Below are 20845 nucleotides of genomic sequence, written 5' to 3'. Positions count from 1 at the left end.
GGCTTAACCCTCAACCCTCTTCCCTGAGAATCTCACCTCAGCAGCTGGTTGTACTTGGCTAGACGCTCAGATCGGCAAGGGGCACCGGTTTTGATCTGAAATGGAAATCAGAAAGTTAGTAAGGAACTATAATAGATATAAGGCCACAGATGCCAACACAAGACTACCCTATTCTGTTGAGTAACAAGCAAAATCACAAGCTTTATTTCAGTATCAGATTCAAGGTATCTGTATACTCAAACAGGACAGGGCTTGGGAGCAAGTGTGTACATTTGCCAACAACTTCAGTAGCAGAAAATCCCAATACATCCACTGGAGTTGGCCAAGTTTTTTTAAATTATTGGTTAAAAGGTGAGTTTACGTAAGGTAACATGCTCCCTTCTCACACTCCTCTTAGACAAATCAGCTTCCTATATACAGAAAAAACAAACATGCATGCCTTAAGTCAGAGCAGAGCCTATCTAGTGTGCAGCATGGCTTCATCACCGTATTATCCCATCAAGCAAAAAGGGAAACTACAGCAGGTACAGATACCCACCTGGCCAGTGCAGAGACCAACTACCAGATCAGCAATGAAGGTGTCTTCTGTTTCTCCAGAGCGATGACTCACCATCACACCCCAGCCATTGGACTGGGTGAGCTTGCAGCTACAAGAGATGAACAGATAAGGCCCCAGACCATCCCTACTTGCTTAGCAGCCTTTGCTCGAGTGATCCTCGCTTTGGCAAGACAGACCTGCCCTTTGGTACACGTTAGGCTTTGGATCACATGACAATGCCGTGATAAAGAGCTGCTTTTACACACACTTCAACCCAGTGAAGTTGTTTGAGGTGCCTATATGACTTCAAGACCACAAACGTACAGGTTTACCTGTCAGTATCCTCTATTAGTTAACAACTGTTCTCCCTTCACAGATGCCCCATCAACAGATCCCTATTCCACTAGCTCTGGTCTGTACGTTCATGTCCCTCAATTGGGCAATCCCCCTCCATGACACGGCCAAGAGGGGAGAACTTACGCTTGCCAGAGACTCTGTCACAGAGCCAATCTGGTCGACCTTAAGGAGGAGGCAGTTGCAGGCTTTCTCCTCCACAGCCTTGGCAATCCGCTTTGGATTGGTCACAGTCAGATCATCACCCACCACCTGGATACCAACACTGCCAGTGAACTTCTTCCAGGCAGCCCAGTCGTCCTCGTCAAACGGGTCTTCGATGGACACCACTGTAGAGGGACACAAGGAGCAGTGTTGTATTTATCACAACGCCACCCTGAAAGGTCTTGTTTGAAAGCAGTGGTACTGAAGTGTTGCAGCCAAGTACTACCCACCGCAGAGAACATTCCTAAGCCTCCTAAAAGGCTAGCTGCTTGGTCTGCTCTTGATCCCTCTTGTAAGGGAGGCTGCATCCTAGCTCCTCCCTTCAGCAATCGACCCCTATTCACCATTACTACTGTGCTTCTTGTTGACGAACAACTTACCAGGGTAGTTCTTGACAAAGCCCTTGTACAGGTCAGCCAGATGATCAGGAGAAATATATCTGCTGGGATCATCAGGAGATTTGAAGTCCAGGTCATACTTTCCATCACGGTAGAACTCGGAGGCAGCCACATCCATGCCAATGACCACCTTCTCGGAGTAGGCAGCCTTGCTGATAGCAGTCTTCAGCAACTCCAGAGCTGAAACATGACAAAGTATTATTTCTGAGTTCCCAACAAACACCTTAACTCAAAAGCTAGTCATTTACCCACAACAGTATATTCACTTGCCAAAGAATCTCCATTACCCCCTAAGGAAAGCACAAAGGCCACAGAACAGGTTCTTAAAATCTCCCACTTCTGAACTGACTGGAACAAGACATTACTTTAATACTTCTTTTAGCTTGTTAATACCCTTGAGACACCATTATGGGATTCATAATCTCTTCACGCAGGACTACATATCAGCCCAGAAAGCTTAATACTAGATACTACATCCTCTTTCAGCTTTATGCATGTGGGCAGGAAGCAGGGACTGCAGTTTAATCCCTTTTAGCTCCAGATCAGGTGCTGACCACAAAAGCATCTGAACACTGACAGGCAACGTGATACACAGCCTGCCTCTGCACAGGGCACCCTCTCTTTGCATCCCCCTGTTCTCCACTTGCACATTTACATGCAGAAGAGGGAACAGAACTACTCAGTTGGAGTCTATGGATACTACCCACTATTCTACCCTGTTTGTCAGAGTCCAAGCAACAAAATTCAGTACGGTCACGACCGGGAAGATTGTCCAATCACCCCTAACTCCAAGCCAGCAGCTGCGTCAGCCAGGCTATTTACAGTAGGAAGCTTAAATCAAGTGCTTTTGGGCAGGTTTTTGTGGGGTTTTCTTTGTTTGGGTTTTTTTTTTTCTTTAAAAAAGATGTTAATATAGTACAAACTACAAAAGCAGCTGCTGCCAGCAACACAAATTCCTTGGACACTAATAGTCATTCAAGGTCATCTTCACCGGTGTCTGCCAGGGTACACACCTAGCAAGAGCTGCACACAACTGTGGGATTTGGAAATGCCCCAATTTCTGGTGCTGGCTCAGTATCTTCAGTGACAGAAAAGGCAATGAAGTTCAGTGGCCACCTTCAACAATAATATAACAGCTTTAAAGTAACAAGCAACTTAAGAGTTCTAGTATTCTACTGAGCTCCATTTCTGCAAAAGAGGCAGAAAAACAGCTCTTGTACAGTTTTTGTAGAAACAGGTATTTCACTTTCCACAAGACAAACTGCTTCCGTCCCCCACAGGTTTCTGGACAGAACTGTTTGGCTGCGGAAGCAGCAAATGCCTCGACTTCCCAGGCAAGCCTCCATGCACTCCCACACATTACCAGGCATAGTTCAAACTATCTTCCTCCTTTGTCAGCAGAAAAACAACTCCACTAAGCTTTGACTACTGACTTCTGGGAAGCCTGCAATGCACAGACATTCCCACACCACTTTTCAACTGGAAGGGGGTATGAGGCACTGAAGTCAAAGCCATCCTGTCAAGCTGCATAAACTGATGCCCAAGGGAATAGCTCTGTGCTCCTACACTGGACCACACCAGTACAGCATCTTGGCAAGTTTGTCAAGGTGAGAAGCAAAGAAACAGCAGCAAGTCCTAAAACCTACTGATCCTGCTTCCCATTCTTACAGGACAGGTCTGGTCTTCAGACAGGACCAGGTTGGACAGGGCTTTGAGGAACCTGATCTAGTGGAAGGTGTCCCTGCCCGTGGCAGGGGGGTTGGGACTAGAGGATCTTTAAGGTCCCTTCTAACCCAAACCATTCTAGGATTCTCCGATTCTTTCTCTGGCTAACAGTTAAAGCTCCTCCTCCCACACCCAGCTCGTTCTTACCTTCTTTATTTTCCAGGATGTTGGGGGCAAAGCCACCCTCATCACCCACGTTGGTTGCATCCTTGCCATACTTCTTGATTACATTCTTCAGATTGTGATACACCTCTGCACCAATGCGCAATGCCTCCTTGAAACTGTCAGCACCCACTGGGAGGATCACGAACTCCTGCATAGCCAGCTTATTGCCAGCATGAGAGCCACCGTTGATCACATTGAAAGCCTTGGAGTAACCAAAAAGAAAAGTCAAGTTAGATTGTTTCAGGGTAAATTGGTAACTCGTCATTCTCTAGAAAACTTAAGACCACCAGATCAAGTCTTTAGCTAGAGACTTACAGGAACTGGAAGAATGACTTCTGCATTTCCAGCAAGGTCAGCAATGTGACGGTACAAGGGGACACCCTTCTCAGCAGCACCAGCTTTGCATACAGCCAGAGATACACCCAAGATGGCACTGGCACCAAATTTGGCTGAAACAGGAAGAAGAAATCATTTACAGAAATGTTATGTCTTCATCAAGAGATGGCAATACCAGCACCACGGTCTTGGTTATGGAAGTGCACAGCAGATGCCATGCACTGCCCATGGTTTCTGATAAGGTGAGCTAGAATTCTACAAGGCAATCTTCATCTTTTCACGCCTCACTGCAACACAAAGTCCACTTACATTTGTTCTCCGTTCCATCCATTTCCAGCATCAGTTTGTCAATCTTCTCTTGATCCACAACGTTGACATTCTGCAGAGAGAAGCAAGCAAAGCGCTGCTTGACACCAAACCTGGCTCTACAAACTCACCTACCCACTGCATTTTTATTTCCCTGACAGGCACCAAGACTTGCTTAAGGGCCACTACCAACAGTTGAAGAGACTAGTTCTTGTCATTATCACACCACAGCACCTTCTGGTCCCTTCAAGCAGACCAAGGCTGACAGATAAGTTGGAAACATCAAAAGCTTGTTTTGTTCTTCTCATTCAGAGCTGCAAGACTATCGTGTCCCTTGACTCCCTGACATGGATCTGCCTGGCACAGGAGCACAAGCTCAAAGATGCCCAGCTTGCTCACAACATACACCTGTTTGTAACTTAGTATACCATGTTTGGAATTGTCACTAAGAATGTGCAATCAATCACTTCATGCATTACCACTTAGTTTTGCATCGTCCTTTCTAGCTAGGGCTTAGTGCCCACAAAGTGCACAGGAATCTCACACTCAAGCAGACTTGACTAAGATCCCCTCAGATTCCCTTCCAAATTAGCCAGCCTGGATAAAACCCAGTCCCAGTCCCTCCTGATCACTCAGCCACAGTTTTAAGCACAAAGCAGCTTCTATCTGAACCGCGCACCATGGAGTTCCCAGGTGCTTAAGGATTTCTGCACACTACAACACTAGGCTGCTAGAGATCGTTCTGATTAAGTGTTAGATATGCAGTCATTCAGTAAAGCAATTGCTGTAGGCCCGTTTGTTCACATGCACTCCAATACACAGGCCAACACCCCCTCCACGTAATACAACTCCTGTAACTGCCTCTAGAGCGACAACCCATCAGTTAGGATACGCTGGACTGGCATTAGCTGATGTTAGCAGAAGACAGATTGCTCCTACCTTGCTAATCAGTGCAGGTGCAATTGTTTTATTGATGTGCTCAACAGCTTTTGAGACACCTGGAAGGAACAAGCAAATCAGACACTGGTCAACCACACTGGTTACGCAGGCATTAGTAGGTGATCTCAGTAACAATAATCTCAAGAATACCACCTCATGCTATTCAAACCCCAATCCAACCTGAGCTTACAGCCAAATCTGAACACTTAGAGGTCATCTTGACTGAATCGAAGTTGCATGAAGTAAGCATTGTCTAGGAATGCCTGCTGCAACGTTAGCTTGCAAGACCATGCACTGGAGAAACTCATGCAAGTGACAAGGTTCCACTAAAAGCACATCCATTACCTGTGTACACAATGCTGTCCCCAGGAACTCGTTAACATATTTAACAGCTCTGGATACACCTGACAGAAGTGAAATGGACAAGAGAATCAAGGAAGAGATGAGGACCCACAGCCAAAACCACAGGCAGTCATGCAAGAAAAAGAAAAGGACACAAATAGGTAAACAGACCTACAAGTCAGCCAGTCTCTGATACCGAGCAGCAGACTAGAAACAAAAGGGTTCGAAGGGTAGAGGAAACTCTGCAGCAGCCAGCAAGGCTGTGTTTGGTCCTTCCAACCAGGTTTCTGTACTATTGCAAGCACCATCGTGGACCCAAACTTCAAGTAGACAAATGACAGCATTTAGAAAAGGCGTTAGGATAGGCTACCCCTATCCATTCATAGAATGGATGAGTAAGGGGAAGGAAAAAGGTTTTCCCAGAAGTTAATCATGCAGCAGCTCAGGCATTTCACTATCTGCTCTTATTTTGTACTGTTGCTAAAGCATCACCCTAACACATTTTACACTTGATACAATGCCTCTGTACCTGGATGCAGGCACAGAAATTGATTGATCGTCTGCTCCTGGTTTCAGACAGGCAATAAAGCATGAACACAGCACCGCCCTTTTAGTCTATGTGGATACACCATTGCATAAACCAGCAGTTCCAGTACGAACTTGCTTCCTTCCCCTAAGCAGAGACCATTAGCCAGCTACCAATATTAGCCTAAGTAATACTGTCATCCCTGTGTAGTGTTTCAAGATTACCAGAGACCTAAGCGCTTCAGAACTGGTGAATGCTAATTAAGTGCGCCCTGAACCACATCAATTGCCTTTTAAATGGTCTAAGTCTGCAGATTTATATTACAAAAGACCTACCAGCTATCTACAACTCATCTCATCTGGTGATTAGTTTTTCATAACTCATGTTATTCCCCAGCTGACAAAATCCTTCAGCTGTGATAGCCTGTTGTAGCAGCTCAGGCTACTGTCCAGTTAAATGCCATGAAGAGCTGCCTGTAGGATCAGATTTAACAGGTCTAAGCACACACATATTTAGCACACTGAGGCAAGTACACATTTACTCTTCTCAAGGAAAAGTGCCCAAGGTAGACACCACAAGTTCTTCAGCTCTTTGGGATAGTCAGTCATCTACAAGTTTATTCTGTGTAGTAACAACCATGAATCTTCTCAAAGCTCTCCAAGTTCAATTCAGTAATTATTCACTAACTGCTCTTTCTTAATAGGCACAAAATACTTCAGCTTCCTTTTGCTGGACTGGCAGAAAAGTTTGAAGACAAGAAATTCTCTCTCCCAGCCAAAAGTTAGGTAGATTGCATATACTTGGAAGGCATCACCAATGCTTGTACAGCAGCAAGCTAAAAAGGAGTCCTGACTGTCCAAGCTCTCAGAGTAGTCGTAAGAACTATTAGGATGTTTATTAGGTAATGACATCTTGTACATGGCTATTCATTTTCTCCCACACTTGTTCCCAAGCCAGTCTGGTGACTGCTGTGTTTAATTTCCTTCCAGAACATACAATCAGTCCCCAGACAACTAAAACATTATGCCACTAGCACAGACTTCAGTATCCTGGATACCTGTAATGACAGACAAAATGTTAAGTGGCTTTAGCTATTACGCAGTCTGAAACAAAAGCATCTTCCACGATTACCAGCGTAAAGCTGCGTGTTAGCTGTAGTCAGCAGTCGGCATAAACCTCAGGTTCAGGATTTAACATGCTGGATTCTAAGGAGTCTATAGTGCCAGAGCAGATGCATTTAACAGTTCTTCAGAAGTTTGATCTACGAGGAGATCCTGTGACTAGCTGCAGTACCACCGAGCCTTCTGAAGCACGTAGTTTAGATGCTCTTACGACACACTACTAAAGCACTCTGTACTGACATGCACCAACAAGCTGGGTGACAGGAGTGGTGTAACAAAGGGTGTTTGGGCATACTGTACTAGCGACAGTATCACCCATCTGGCACGCCGGAGCTCCACGTACCCACCTACGGAAGCACAGGGATCTCCACGACAGAGCTGCACTGCTGGAGGCAGTCACTCTCCACACCATTCCATGGCAAGTCCAGCAGTCTGGGCTTTACCTCTGCCCCAGCCACACAGCCGATGTGTGGTGTGCACTGCTGTCATCTCACTGTTAATCTCCATGGCTTTTGCTTAATTGCCACATCTCGTACAGAACATGGACTCTCCTACATGTGTCCTCTGCTACAATCTGGCATAAACATATGCAGCAACACAGCCACTGTAATGCGCCAAAATTCCAGTTTACCTTTCCCCAGGTAGTGTGACTTGTCATTGTCACGAAGCTCCAGAGCTTCATAGATTCCAGCTGAGGCACCGCTGGGAACAGCGGCTCTGAACAGACCTGTTCACAACAGAAAAAGAACTGTCTTGGCACATTCAAGGCCACAAAATATTCTCCACCCATACATCATCCCAACCTGTCACATACTTCCACCCCTGAAGATGGGAGAGTTAGTCTCTAAACCACATCTCTGCTTACGTACACAGTGATGCTGAGAGCACTTTCTGCTCCTTCACAGCATCACCAAGTCATCAGTGTCTCCCTCACACTGATCAACAACAAGCTGACTCACTTAAGCACTTGAAATGCACAGTGGAAGAGTAAGTTCAGGAAGTCATCAATTTCCCTTCCAAAAAGGTGGCTTTATTCACTGAATCTACTTTTGAGCTCAGTCTGGCAGCCAAGCTCTTAAATGCTTCTAAGATAAGGCATAAAAGGGACAATTAAGAGGCCTATTTTGTTAATACAAGTTCTGAGCTCTTCCAACAACAGCACAGCCACCCAGACAGCCCATTCCTCCAGCCAAGGATGCTGAACTTTAAGCAAATCGGTACATTGGAGTCTGTTCTGCCTGTGGTTCAAGATGCCAGTCTCCAGTCTTTCCCTTATCCCACTACAGCAAAGAGCTTAGTAGGGGTAACCTCATTAAATGACTGCATTAATCTTCTGAGGCAGAAAGATCAGCTATTTAGTTAGTGTATTACAGCTATTGTGTTTGCTCATTCCACCAAACCACATTGGTATGTGTTTGCACAATGCCTTTGTCAGATCCTATCAGATGTGGGATGAACAACTAACAAACCAAGGGAAAGTCCTACAATAATTAAAAATATAAGATGTTATATGTGAAAACCCAATTAGACAAGTTTAGTCATGCCTGAGTACTTACACAGAGAAGAAACCATTACCCAAGATTCAGCTCTGTAGCAGACTTCCATTACACAAAGTGACTGCTAGACAAGTCACAAATTAAACTTCAAGTGCAGTCATACTGAAAACTAAGACTATTAGCAGTTGCTTAAGGACAGGAATGGAGACCTTGTTAACTCCAAGTCTACAAGTGCTATCTTGGGGCAAGAGGAAGAAGGCAGGTTTGGATTAACGCTTGCATAATCTAGTCTGTAAGCAGCAGCACTCTTCAGGAAGCCCTTTCACTGTCCAGGCCAATAACTTGAGCTCAGCAAATTCATCCCAGTAGAATGAGGTCTAGGTTTGTCCTCCAAGTCCCACAGCAAGCTCAGCAACATGTTACATGTATAGAGGAAAGAGTAAAGCACAAATCCACTGCTAGAACAGGACAGTTTGTATACTTTTGACCGCCTCTTCAGTTCTATCAGATGCAAGAAAGAAATAAACATCTACAGCTAAGGACTCACCTTTGTTGGTATAGAGGTCTACCTCAACAGTGGGATTCCCACGCGAGTCAAGGATTTCACGGTCATGGATCCTAAGAATGGACATCTTTAACACCTGAAAAGAAGAGTTTAGTATTAATGATAGACTGGTTTGGGTTCGAAGGGACCTTAAAGATCATCTAGTTCAACCCCCCTGCCAACATCTTTCACTAAACCAGGTTGCTCAAAGCTCCATCCAACCTGACTTCGAACTCTTCCAGGGAGAGGGCAGCTACCACTTCTCTGGGCAACCTGTTCCAGTGTCTCATCATCCTCATCATAAAAAAAATTCCTTATAGCCAAACTAAATCTACCCTCTGTTCAGTTTAGAACTTTCAGTCTCAACATGTTCATCAATATTATTCAAACACAGCTCTGTGCAATCAATCATTCTTTTTGTTGGGTTTTTTTTCCTTTTTTTTAAAAAAAACCAAACAACACACAAAAGGGCAACCCCCAGACCTCTCTTCCCTTGCCTGTCTCTCCTGAACAGTTTATAGCCATTGATGGCAGCACTCCAGTTGTGGGGTTCATCCCACCAAGTTTCAGTGACAGCAATTAGGTCACAGCTTTCCAGGTACGCAGGGGCTTCCACCTCCTCCTGTTTCATTACCCACACTGCATGCACTGGCGTGGAGACACTTGAGTTGGGCTACTGACCCTGTCAACTTTTTAGAACTAGCCTGAATTCCTTTTTGAAGCATTTCATAACTGTTTCCCTGTTGGCTCCTAATATATCAGCAGTCCCCGGTTCTTTTTTGTTACTCAAAACCCCATTTCTTCACTCCCTACTGAGTCTAGTTTCAAGCTCCCCTCATAAGTCTGGCCAGGTGAAGCCTATCAGCTCCCAAAAGACTCAGCTTCTCAAAGGCTGATCCTCAATCATAAAAGGCAAAATCCCAAGTACAGCACCAGCTAGGCAGCCAGGCAATCACCTGCTGAATTTCTCCTCCCTCCTAAATCCCTTCCTCTGACTGGGAGGATAGAGGAGACCACCACCTGGGCTCCTCAACCTTTTAACATTGCTCCAAGGGCCACAGTCTCTTTTGATGTTTCTATGTTACCTCATTGCAGTATCATTAGACCCCACACAATAGTAGAAGCAGATGGTAACTCCCAGGCTTCACCACACTTGGCAGCCTCTCAGTGAGGTCACAACTGCAAGCTTCTGTAGGGCACCAACTTCTCTAGAGAAATTGAATGGCAAATGGGTACTAATACCTTACATGCTTTTCTGGTGGCACTAGTTCTAATGGGGATGGGTGGTTGGATCAACTTTATACGGTTTGCTTTTCCTGGATCCTGTCTACTACCCACATGCTATTCATTCTTCAACCCCAGAGCATCGTGCCTGTTACACAGGAGCCTTTCAGGGGACCGGGGAAGGTTCTTCCACACCAAGTGGCAACCAGGGTCCAGCCTCCATCTCAAGAGTTACTTGCATCAGTTAGCTGCAGTCAAGCTCACCTTCTCCTTGCACAGCATTAAAGCAGTGCTGTCATTCAGCCCGGAACAGTGCACAAGACCATGTATCTTTCTCCTCCTCACACCTACATAGCTCAGTTCAGGGAGTTTTGCCCAGGGTTGCACTTGCAGCCATGACATCCACTGCTGCCTTTGTGTGCCAGAGGGACTTCCAGATACTGAAGGTCCATGCAACCTAAGGTCTGGACAGCTACTCCAGTCCTTGGGAGGACTGTCTGGGTGGTGACATCAGCATAGGTAAGCTGCAGTGCTTCTGTCTGGGTTTCAGCTACAGCCCTGCAGTTACAGCAGGTGGACACCATTTTCTTTCAGCAGGTCCCAGTCTCCTTACAGTTCTTAGCAAAAGAAGAGTCCACTAATAAAGCAGCAATTCTTTTGAAAGATGTCATCCTTCTAATTCCCTGGAAGCCTCAAGCTCCTGGGTAGGCTTGCACAGCCACCAGTTGAGTTGGGGTGACCATGCGGCTGCAGCCTAAGCCTGCAGGCGAGCATGGCCGGCCGCAGCCCAAGAGCTGCCAAACTGCTGATGTTGCTCCCAGACAACTCTCCCTGTTTCCACACCCTGGTTGTTGGTGCTTCCTCAGGGCTTCCAGCAGCTTGAACTGGCTTCAGGCACAGCTGGCACCACCCAACTTGCAGCTCTCCTGAAAACTGCTACCCAGTCCCTCTCCCACACAGCCCAAGGGTGCCAGGGGCACAGAAACCCCCTGAGACACCCTCCCCAGGGACTTCACAAGCCTCACACTCCCCTCAGCACACAGCAACTGCTGCTGTGAGCACCAGCTTGACCTTTTATCCTGTAGTAACACCTGCAATCATGAGAACAGTTCAAAAACACCACTCCATACTATTTCAACTGGAAAAACTTATTATACTTGGTGAGAGTTAGAGACATATGTTGAGAGGACAGAAATCTCAATCTCTTGAGAGATCTAAGAATATGTCACCTCACCACATAAGAGCAGCCAAGCAACCCTAACACAGGATATCTCTGCTATGAGTTAGAATTCTTTTTGATAAAGGACTAAAGTGCAACAGTTCTTGGCATGTACAGCAGCTGGTCAGAGCCAAATGTAACCTATCTTGAAATAGAAACAGACAGTCACAGCTCTAATTAAGAACTTGCATTAATAGTTACACCCTACCTTGAGTAGCTTTTCCTCCTAAAAGGAAAGTCACCACAAGCTTTTGAACACTTCCTTTTTTCCCCCCATTCTCACATTTTTTTTCTTAAGAAAACTTCAGTAAGGAATGCCTTATGTAAGCTCAGCTACATTTTAAAAATCAAGTCATACAGATGCTTGTAAGCCATCGATTGGCACCAAAGCCAGCTCAGCTGCAGAGCCAAAAGCTCAGCCTCAGAAGCAGAACTATCTGGAAGCTGACTTTTTGGCAAGCCAGTGTGGGTGGTAACCCTGTTTACAGAAATGGTCATGAATCTCTGTAGTTACTGCAAAGCCAAGAAAACCGGATCTCAGAAATACTGCTGCTTGTACACAGTGTGTGCACTGGGGAGGAGGGGGTTTAACTTCATAAACTCATTCTTCCTCCACAGCAAATTTTCCCTCCCTGTGTTAAAACCATGGGTAGCCACTTGGTTTATCCCCTTGGCTTTAAAGTGTCCTTTCCAGTTGTCCTGCCTCTAAGCAGCGTATCATATAAGGCAGCTCAAAGATTTTACTATATATTGCCTGCTTTACAGTAAGACCCGCACACTGACAGATGTGACTAACCTAGAAAGCAAGACAACTTAGTTCAAGCTCGTCTTCATGATGCCACTACTTAATCAGTAAATATGCAAGCTAGAAATAAATCCCCTCAACTCTCCAGTTATCAGTCCCATCCATGCTAACACTTACCTCTCTGCACTTGCACTGGGCAACGGCTAAGAGGAAGAAACCCCATTTATCTGGAAAGTGCCTTCAGAGCTGATTAGGCCTTACTTTCATTTTCAGAACCTGCTATGCCTTACTTTCATTTTCAGAACCATAGCTTTACAATAAAAGATTAGGTGCCTTGTGCTTTGAAAGCACAGCCAGCTCACAGGAAATCTTAGTGCAATGCAAGAACTGTTTATTCACCTTCACAAGGGGTGGCACTTCAGGAATACACACGCCAAGAGCTTCCACTGGGGATGCCTGCCAGGTTTGACATTGCTCGTGTCCTTGACAAATGACCTCTCCAGCAGTCCCTCTCTTTTCTTTAGGAGGAGGCATTTCACAGCACTGCACACCATTCCAGAAATTCCTCACACCTTTTTTTTTTTTTTTTTTGGCTGATTTTGCAAACCCCCTCATTTCTGTGTTCAAGAAACAGGCTTCCCACTGAGCTATTCCTGGGTAAAAATCTGATGCCATTTAGCTCATCACAAGCTGAGCATTACGCATTCTGCCTCAAACAGTTCCGTCAACTCATCTAGAAAGTGAGAGTCAGCCCATGCACAGGTCTAGCTCTGCAAATGCTAACTGAACACAAGAGCACTCATCAGTAGCACTGCCTGCTCCAGACCTTTGTACTTCGTGATGGAGCTAGCCAAACACACACAAATACGGAGCGGTATTTAATGCGTGCATTGCCTAAACCCCTTTTTTTCTGTCCTATGATCTGCTGGCAAGGTCACTGTCTCCCTTTAGGAGAGGAACCACACATACTAGCTTCTCTGGCCTTCCCAGGAGCACACATACTATTACCTACCTCAAGGCCAAGTTACAGCCAGTTCTGAGTACGAGCCTCACTAGCAGCTGAAGTCCAAGAAATCACCACTTAGTCCCTACCTAGTTCTGTCCTCTGCACAGGGAATGCAATACTCTAACACCAACGCAAACTACTCCAACTTAAAATCATTTCCCAAAGTTTTGTTTACAGCCAATTTGACTACCAAAAGCTAGAGTTGTGAGCTACTCTGCAGCCGCATTTCTCTTAGGTCGAGAGGATTAAGACTGAGCACTGCAAGGATCTGAATGGACATTAAAAAACAACAGTAACATTTGGCCAAAGAAAGAACTATCCTTGTTAGTGCCTTATTACAGAACTGCCATACAGTTATCAGTGGATGTCTTACATGAGACTTAAAGGCCCTGTAAAACTGCAAGTCTCACACCACCACCACTGAAAAAAGCTTATTGCTCATTAGACCTTTGACCTCACTGCATTAGATTCTAACACATCAATTCTACTGCTGAAGCATTCCTAAGAACTGGACAAATGTGGACCAACCAGGGCACTTCCCAATCCTATTCCCTTGTGTTCCACGTGGTATTAATTCACCTCCATGCTCTGCAACACGAGGCAAAGTGTTTTAAATAATGCCTGGCAGGGGATAAGTCACAGACATGTTGGACTACTTTCTCTCTCATTGCTTGGTAAGATGGAGGCCTGAAACTGCAATGCCTCGATCTGTGGGTTTGGATGACAAACTTCACTACTTCCTGCCAGGCTCAGAAAGTCATAGCCCTGCCCTGTGAGCCAACAGTCAAGTAACGGAACAGGAGAAAGACCAAAATCCTCTTCGGCAACACTGCACAAGGCAGGCTGGTTAAAACACAATTTTTATTTCAAACCTTAACATCTAGAAATGCCCATCAAGTTGCCAGGTGCCACTGCCCACAAGCACTGCCGTGAGATAACTAGTGCTTAATTAACCCTACTGGGAGATCTAAGGCACAGAGATTCGAGTGCTGACATCAAATATTTGAGATGCGAAGCTGAAGGACATCCGCTGCCACTAAGGAGGGGCAGGTCCAAATCACGACACGCAATCCGAGACCAACTGTTAATGATTAAGAGGTTAAACCCTGCGTTTGGCTGAAGCCTTGACCCACCACATCCCCCGGAAGATGTTACCCTCCCCCCCCACCCTGCTGCCCACCCTGAGGGGGCTGGGGCCTGCTCAGGACTCCCCCCGCCCCGCGCCTGGTGCGCTGTGTGGCGGGAAGCGCGACCACAGCTGCCAGCACCCCCTCAGGGACCGCCTAGGCCCGGCCTAACCGCCCCGGCAGGGCCGGCGCGGCCCCATCTCACGGAGGCCGCGGGGGCTTCGGAGCTGCTGCCCGAGGAGGGGAAAGCGGAGGCCGCGGCCCTGTTGGGACCTCTCGCCCCGTGCACAACTGCGAGGAGCTGAGGCCACGCACGGCCGAGAGGCCGAAGGGCCCCGCCGCAGCCGCACTCACCTCCGGCCCCGCAGCCCCGCTCCGCTCCACAGGGCCGCCGCTCTCCGCCTCGCCTCGCTCTCCGCCTCGCCTCCGACTGGGACCGAGCGCCTGCGCAGGCGCCAGGCTGTAGCCCACCCCATGAGATGAGCCACCGGCCTCCCGCCTCCCATTGGCTGGCCTGGCCCCTCACCGCCCTCCCATTGGCTACCGCCGCCTCGCACCAGAAGCAGGCTCGGGTGCGTGCGCTATGTGCGGGGACAGGGGGCGAAGCCGCCCCCCGCCCCCCCCCCCCGCCCCGGGCCCCCCGCGTGTGCGGAGGGAGGTGGCGGAGCGCGGGTGCGTGGGGAAGGGCAGCGCCTTGTGTGACAAACGGGTGACATCCATGGGGCTTTTCTGCGAGTTCCTTTGTGCGCGGACCCACACGTGGGGGTACATCGACCTCAGCGGACCCTGTGTACCCGCACACTTGTGGGGGGCGAGAGGAAGGATTGAACATGTTTGTTGTCACGAAAACTGGAAGTTGAGCGCTGATTTTGCAAAGGCTCAAGCATGAGGTTCAGCTTAGTGCCAAAATCCCGTCCCTGCTTGCTGGGAGGAAAGGCGCAGCCGTGGCTTCCCACGAGGTGGGTGTAGAAACAGCGGCTAAACCGGCACGAGAGCAAGGCTGGGAAGAGAGGGGGGTTTATTAGCTCTAGGAAAGGGTTAATTGCAAATACAATAAAGTTTTACTTTGATTTTGAAGTGAATAACTGTTACGCTTGCTGGGGTGGAGAAGAAGCGCTTATGCGGTCGGTTATGACACCTCAGACACCAGTGTGGCAACAGGAACAAAAATTTTTTTCAAGTGCTTTGCCTGGATCTGCACAAGGGCATCTGACACCCCAACACAGCTTGACGACTACGTTGTGACCAAAAAATAATGGAGCAGAGCAGAGCTCAACACCAGGCCACAGAATTAAAGACTTAGACAGAATGGAGTGACTCATGCTCCTGAAAAGCTCCAATCCCTCCATGGATGTTGAAAAAAACATCAAATTATTCATTGATAATTATTTAGTCTGCTGCACTATGGTGAAGTACCAACCATGCACCACCGAGTGAACCGGGTGCTTTGGGATCCGCAAAGCCTCCATCCCTGGAAAGTAATACTCAACTTTCTATGGACTCAGCGGTAACCACGTGTCACGGTGTTTAAGAAGAACATGACCTCTCACATGAGTTGTTCCCAGCTGCAGCACCGTGGAGGGATCCTGTTCCTTCCTGGACTTATTTATCCTCACTCCCCCATAGCTGCTCCCTGCAGCCAGCTTGGCAAGGCTCCGCTCCATCTCCTCTGTGCTGGAGCGTTGGACCGTGGGGTGTGTGGTGCTGGGAGGGGGGCATGACCCCGTCCCCCTCAGCCCTGATTGCCACCGTTCCTCCAAGCTCTCCCCGGTGGAATGGCTGCCAGGGAATGTACTGCTTTGGTTGTGTTAGAGAAGTTGCAGTTGTAACACAGGGTCTTTGTGGGTTTATTATGGAGAATAGGTGTGCCCACGCTTCCCATAAACCTGTTTTTCTTCCAGGATTTTTTAACTGAGGGATAGTCACACGTGCACTGCAGAAGGGTGTCTGCAATGAGGAGAATCCCATTGTAAGGTCAAAATATTTGAACAAGGCCATAGGCTGACCTGGGAAAAGCATGGTCTTGTCCCTTCTCACCTTCCCATGCCCTTAGTCTTCATTCCTGGACTTGATTGCTCCTGATCAAGGCACAGCACCATTCCCAGCCGTGAGAGTGTGAAGCCCCGAGCAGGGACTGGCGCTTTGTCTTGCTGGGACACTGCAGAGCCCAGACCCACCCATGTAATCCCATGGGGATTCCCAATTCCTCAGCTTTTGCTTCTTCCCATTTCACCTCACACTACGTAGCCTGTGTTCAGACTGATGGGGGCCTGGCTCTGCAGTATTTCAAGTATATAACATCAAAGCTGTGAAGTTCCCCAAGCCTCGAGCAGGGTCTAGGGGCTCCAGGGGTCTGACAGTGCCCAGTTCATCCTGACTGCACCATACAAAGCCATTTTGTTGCTTGCAAAGTTAGTTAAGTTTGTTCTTGCTCCAGAACTGCCTCACCCTTCCAGCCTGACTGACCGATCATTTCTTCCGGGCACATTTTTCTTTCCTTCCTGAGAATATCCCCTCGAGACAAGCTTTAAGTCTAATAAAAAGCAAAGGAAATCTGTTGAACTCACCGCTTTCCCTAGGCACGCCATGCTGACACAGTACCCCACGAGGCTGCCCCCGTGACTCCTAGGCTCCTAGCAAGGAGATTCATTTGAAACCCAGGCTGTTTTGTCACAGCGTGATATGGCCCACATGCTCACAGCAGCTCTGCATGCTGGGTTTTTGTACTTTTTCTGCCTTGCTGGGGGTGCAGATTCCTGTGGGCTGCACAGCCATGAGTCAGGTTGAAATGCTGCTGGGTTGCACACAGCTGAGATAAAGCAGTATTGACCAGGAAAACCCCTTAGAATTAAACTGTCACTTTATACGTAGATGATTCTTTGGAGTGCAAATCCCCCAAAAACTGCATGTTATACCCCTTATAGCTGTGTCCTTGGGAGTAATTCCTGATTTATCCTGCAGCCTGGTGCAGAGTCATGAGAGAGCAGCCTTCCCTGCAAAAAAATGCTTCTGAGCGATCAGATGCTGGAAATCATAAAACTGGATTTTTATGCTGGATAACTGCAGGATTAGAGACACTTCACCATCTTTGCACTTTCAAAGTCCCTTGACTGCTGTGCATGGAAAATCACATAGAGGTGTTGAGTCTTATAATGAGCTGGAGAAGATGGAGCACAAGAAAGCCTAAGGCTGAGGGACATTGAGCCAAGTGATGGTGATGTATGGTAGGGTGCTCTTTGGGAATAGAAGACATATTATGAAAGGTCATAATTAGCTCAGTGACCAGCAGAAGTGGGGTGTGAAGCAAACCCTCTGGCCTGGGAAACTGAGCACTGAGCCTCTTGCAGCTCTGTATTCCTGTTCAATCAAACTAAAGTTGTGAAGAGGACCAGCTGTAGAAGACCAGCCTGAACTCTGCCACTTGTCCCTTGCCTAGGCTCTTCTCTCCTTGTGACCACAAAACCAGCATAAAGCAAACAAATTTCCTCCTCTGGAGTGTGAGCAACAAGCTGCATGCTGAGAACCTGCATCCTCCCCACTCGCAGGGTCCCATCCCCAGCATGCAGGACTCGCTTGTGGTTCTGGCCACAGACACTGTGCCAAGAGCCGCGTCCGCTCCACTGAATGGTGTGTCTGCGAGAGAGGATGCAGCTGAAGACACTGGCACTACAGTAGCTAAAGGCAGCATTGATCAGGCATCCATGATCAGAAGTCTGGCACTGTTCAGGTGTTGGTATAATTTTTCCTGGATCAGCAGATTTAAAATTGCACTGTACCATACATATTAAAACAAAAGTCAGAGCTGGTATTAAAAATGCAACTGCCTAGTCATGTATCCTGCCTGATTGTTCTTTTTCTTTAAAGAAAAAGTTGAGCATCTCTAAGGCTATGAGATATCTAGCAGGCATGAGTTTTTATGGGAATCTGGGCTTGTCACCAGTTAATCAAATACTCAGTACACTGTTTTAAAATAATATATTTCTTTCATGGTTTGGGAGGGGGATGTATGGCTAATGGGGTAGACACTGGGAACAGAGAGTTTCAGGAAACATAAAGCCACTGTAGCTAGTAATCCACTTTGACAGCCCACGCAAGTACACTAACACATTGGTGTAACATGCTGGTGGAGCAGATGGACAAAAACCACCGACACAGATCTGGCTTACAGGCATCTACCACCTAGAAATGCAAAACAATTCTCGTGACCAAAATCCCCTTCCCTTGCAAGGCCTAGTCGTTCCTTGTGCTTTATAGGCCATGGTAAAATTGTAAGTGTAATATAGGTAAGTTTTTTTGACTGCTTGCCACATGCTCATGAGCATAGAAGCTGACTAGGCCAGCCTTTTCCTTCCCTGTTCAAAGTGGTTGGGCAGGAGAGTTCAGAGCTTTGCAGAGTGTGAAATCGCTGGTTCAAACAGCTGAGGATGCCAAGGCAGGGAGCAGAACCACCACAGATCAGGACTTCTTTGCTGGTGCATTAATGTGCTTAACCATCATGCAGTGTAGGGTGCATTCCAGGGCGTGAGCTTTCATTGCACCTTGAAAGTGCTTCCTGAATACTCAGGGACTTCTCTTTCTCCCCACTGCCTCACCAAACACCTGAAAAACACGTGTCTGCGTTGTTGTGTATGCACCACCCTCACCTCCTCTATCCGACAGTTCTGCAAGTGCCAGCCTGTTTATGTTTTGATAAGTTTCTTTTTGAAAAGCAGTCCTGTATCTAAGCGGCCTCATGAATGAGGCTCTCTGACTGCCTTACTACATCACTGCAGTCGAGGTGAGATCTCTGGAGGGAAGCAATCAGATGCACAAGTCAGCACTCTGTTGCTCAGATTTCTTCTCTTCATTGACTCTGCAGATCGTGGTATTTTTAAGGAACGTTCATTGGAAAGGTAATGACAGAGTCTGGCTAATGCTGTTTCTGGGTATCTATTAAAATGATTGAATAACTATTTAAGATGTTTTCTTCCAGGCATTCAAAACCTCCGCTGACTTTACATCCTTCTCTCTTGCTTCTCATCCCCCTTTTCCATCACGCTTTTGTCTCACAGCTTAACTCTGCAATTAAACACCCCAGGTTTTAGGCACATGAATAATGAAATGACTTGAGATGACATACCCGAAAAAAGAGAAAAAGAAAAGAAAAGAAGAGAAAAGGGAAAAAGAGCACAACCGTTCTCTCAGATGTGGCCTCTTCATTAGATGCTGAATGAGCCGCACCTTTCTGATCCCTTATCTCTCAGCAGCTGCCATCTGCAGTGGTGGGTGAAGGTCCTGCGCTTTGGCCCAAAGACAGGCTCCTCATCTCCCTGGTGAGCTGATTGCCATGCTTGTGGAGAACTTGGAAAGTGGTTTTCCCTTCTCATGTGTACTTTTAGGGTCACCACATTCATCTGCCGCACCGAGCTGTGTAGGGATTAATGAATTACTGTTTATACAGCTCTTTGCAGATGAAAAGTGCAATGGAAGGTCTCTGTTATTGTTACCATGTATGAAGAGTTCTGCACCAAAGCCAACTGTATTGTGTTTGGCCACTGGATGTCACAGCTGCTCAGCACACAATGCAGCTGAAATAAGAAAGGAAAAGTGCTTACCCAGCAATGGGCAACAGCCGCATTTCCAGAGCCGTTATTTGTTCTGTGAAGAGTGTTTGTTTGTTAAGGGGCTTGGGGTCTTCTCCTGTGTTTATGCACCACTAATATTGATTTTCAGGGAGACTGAGCAGCAACTGTGCTTCCTCTGCATGTTATTACACTGGGAGATCAGGTGCAAAATGAATATTTTTATGGAAGGAGGTGCAGATATGTATAAAATACTAATAACAGAGTGTCTGAGACAGTGGACAGGTGTTTGCACATGCTGACAAGCTGTCTTGTCACTGAATTATTTCTTTGTTATCCCACCACCATCCAGTCCATAGCATAGAGCCCTGGTATGGTGGAAAAATATCTCCCAGGATAGCTCTTGACAGCACTCCTTGATCCCCACACTCAGGCCACGTTCCTGTTTATCTCACCCTAAATGCAGAGGGAAGATTGACCTCCCCCTTCCTAATCCTCCCTTCACGTTTTGTTTTTTTCCAAAGTCTCAAGCAGAGATCCAGAACATGAAGACACTTTCAGCAGTCCGTAGAGCAGACCTATACAGACATTACAAGAACTGTAATTACATTTCCTGGAAATGAAAATGAAGAGGGATTATTTGACCATGTTCTCTTCTTTTTATAGCATCACATTGTCCTTTTCGCCACCCTGGGGAAATGGTGAGTGAAAGGCTGCTCATGCTTCTGGCGCGGTGAGGCGATAACCACCTCAGAAGCGATGTGAACATTAAAAAGGGAAAAGTATTTAAGATAATCCAAGGACTATAGCTATAACTAAGAGTAATTGGCTGAAACTGAGCAAAAGAAAATTTAGGTTGACAATGAACTGCAGGTAGCTAATGCTGAGATCTGTCAGACCGTGAAATGGAATTTGCAGAGGAAATGTCTCTACTTCAAAATGGGCAAATCCTGCTTTTAGGAACACTGG

General features: G+C 46.9%; 1 protein-coding gene across 1 annotated transcript; it reads right to left on the bottom strand.

Moving 5' to 3' along the window:
* Nucleotides 1-32: 32 nt before the first annotated feature.
* Nucleotides 33-14701, bottom strand: LOC141937090 (alpha-enolase-like). The gene is made up of 11 exons (XM_074854491.1): nt 14670-14701; nt 8998-9091; nt 7586-7681; nt 4966-5024; nt 4030-4099; nt 3700-3833; nt 3367-3586; nt 1477-1674; nt 996-1221; nt 539-647; nt 33-95 (listed from the first exon to the last, which is right to left on the bottom strand). Exons 2-11 carry the CDS (start codon nt 9080-9082, stop codon nt 33-35), a joined length of 1260 nt encoding a protein of 419 aa, XP_074710592.1. The 5' UTR covers nt 9083-9091; nt 14670-14701.
* Nucleotides 14702-20845: the final 6144 nt, after the last annotated feature.

This window comes from Strix uralensis, chromosome 37 (genome assembly GCF_047716275.1).
Source record: "Strix uralensis isolate ZFMK-TIS-50842 chromosome 37, bStrUra1, whole genome shotgun sequence".
Classification (NCBI taxonomy): Eukaryota; Metazoa; Chordata; class Aves; order Strigiformes; family Strigidae; genus Strix; species Strix uralensis.
This window is presented reverse-complemented; position numbering and strand designations above follow the sequence as displayed.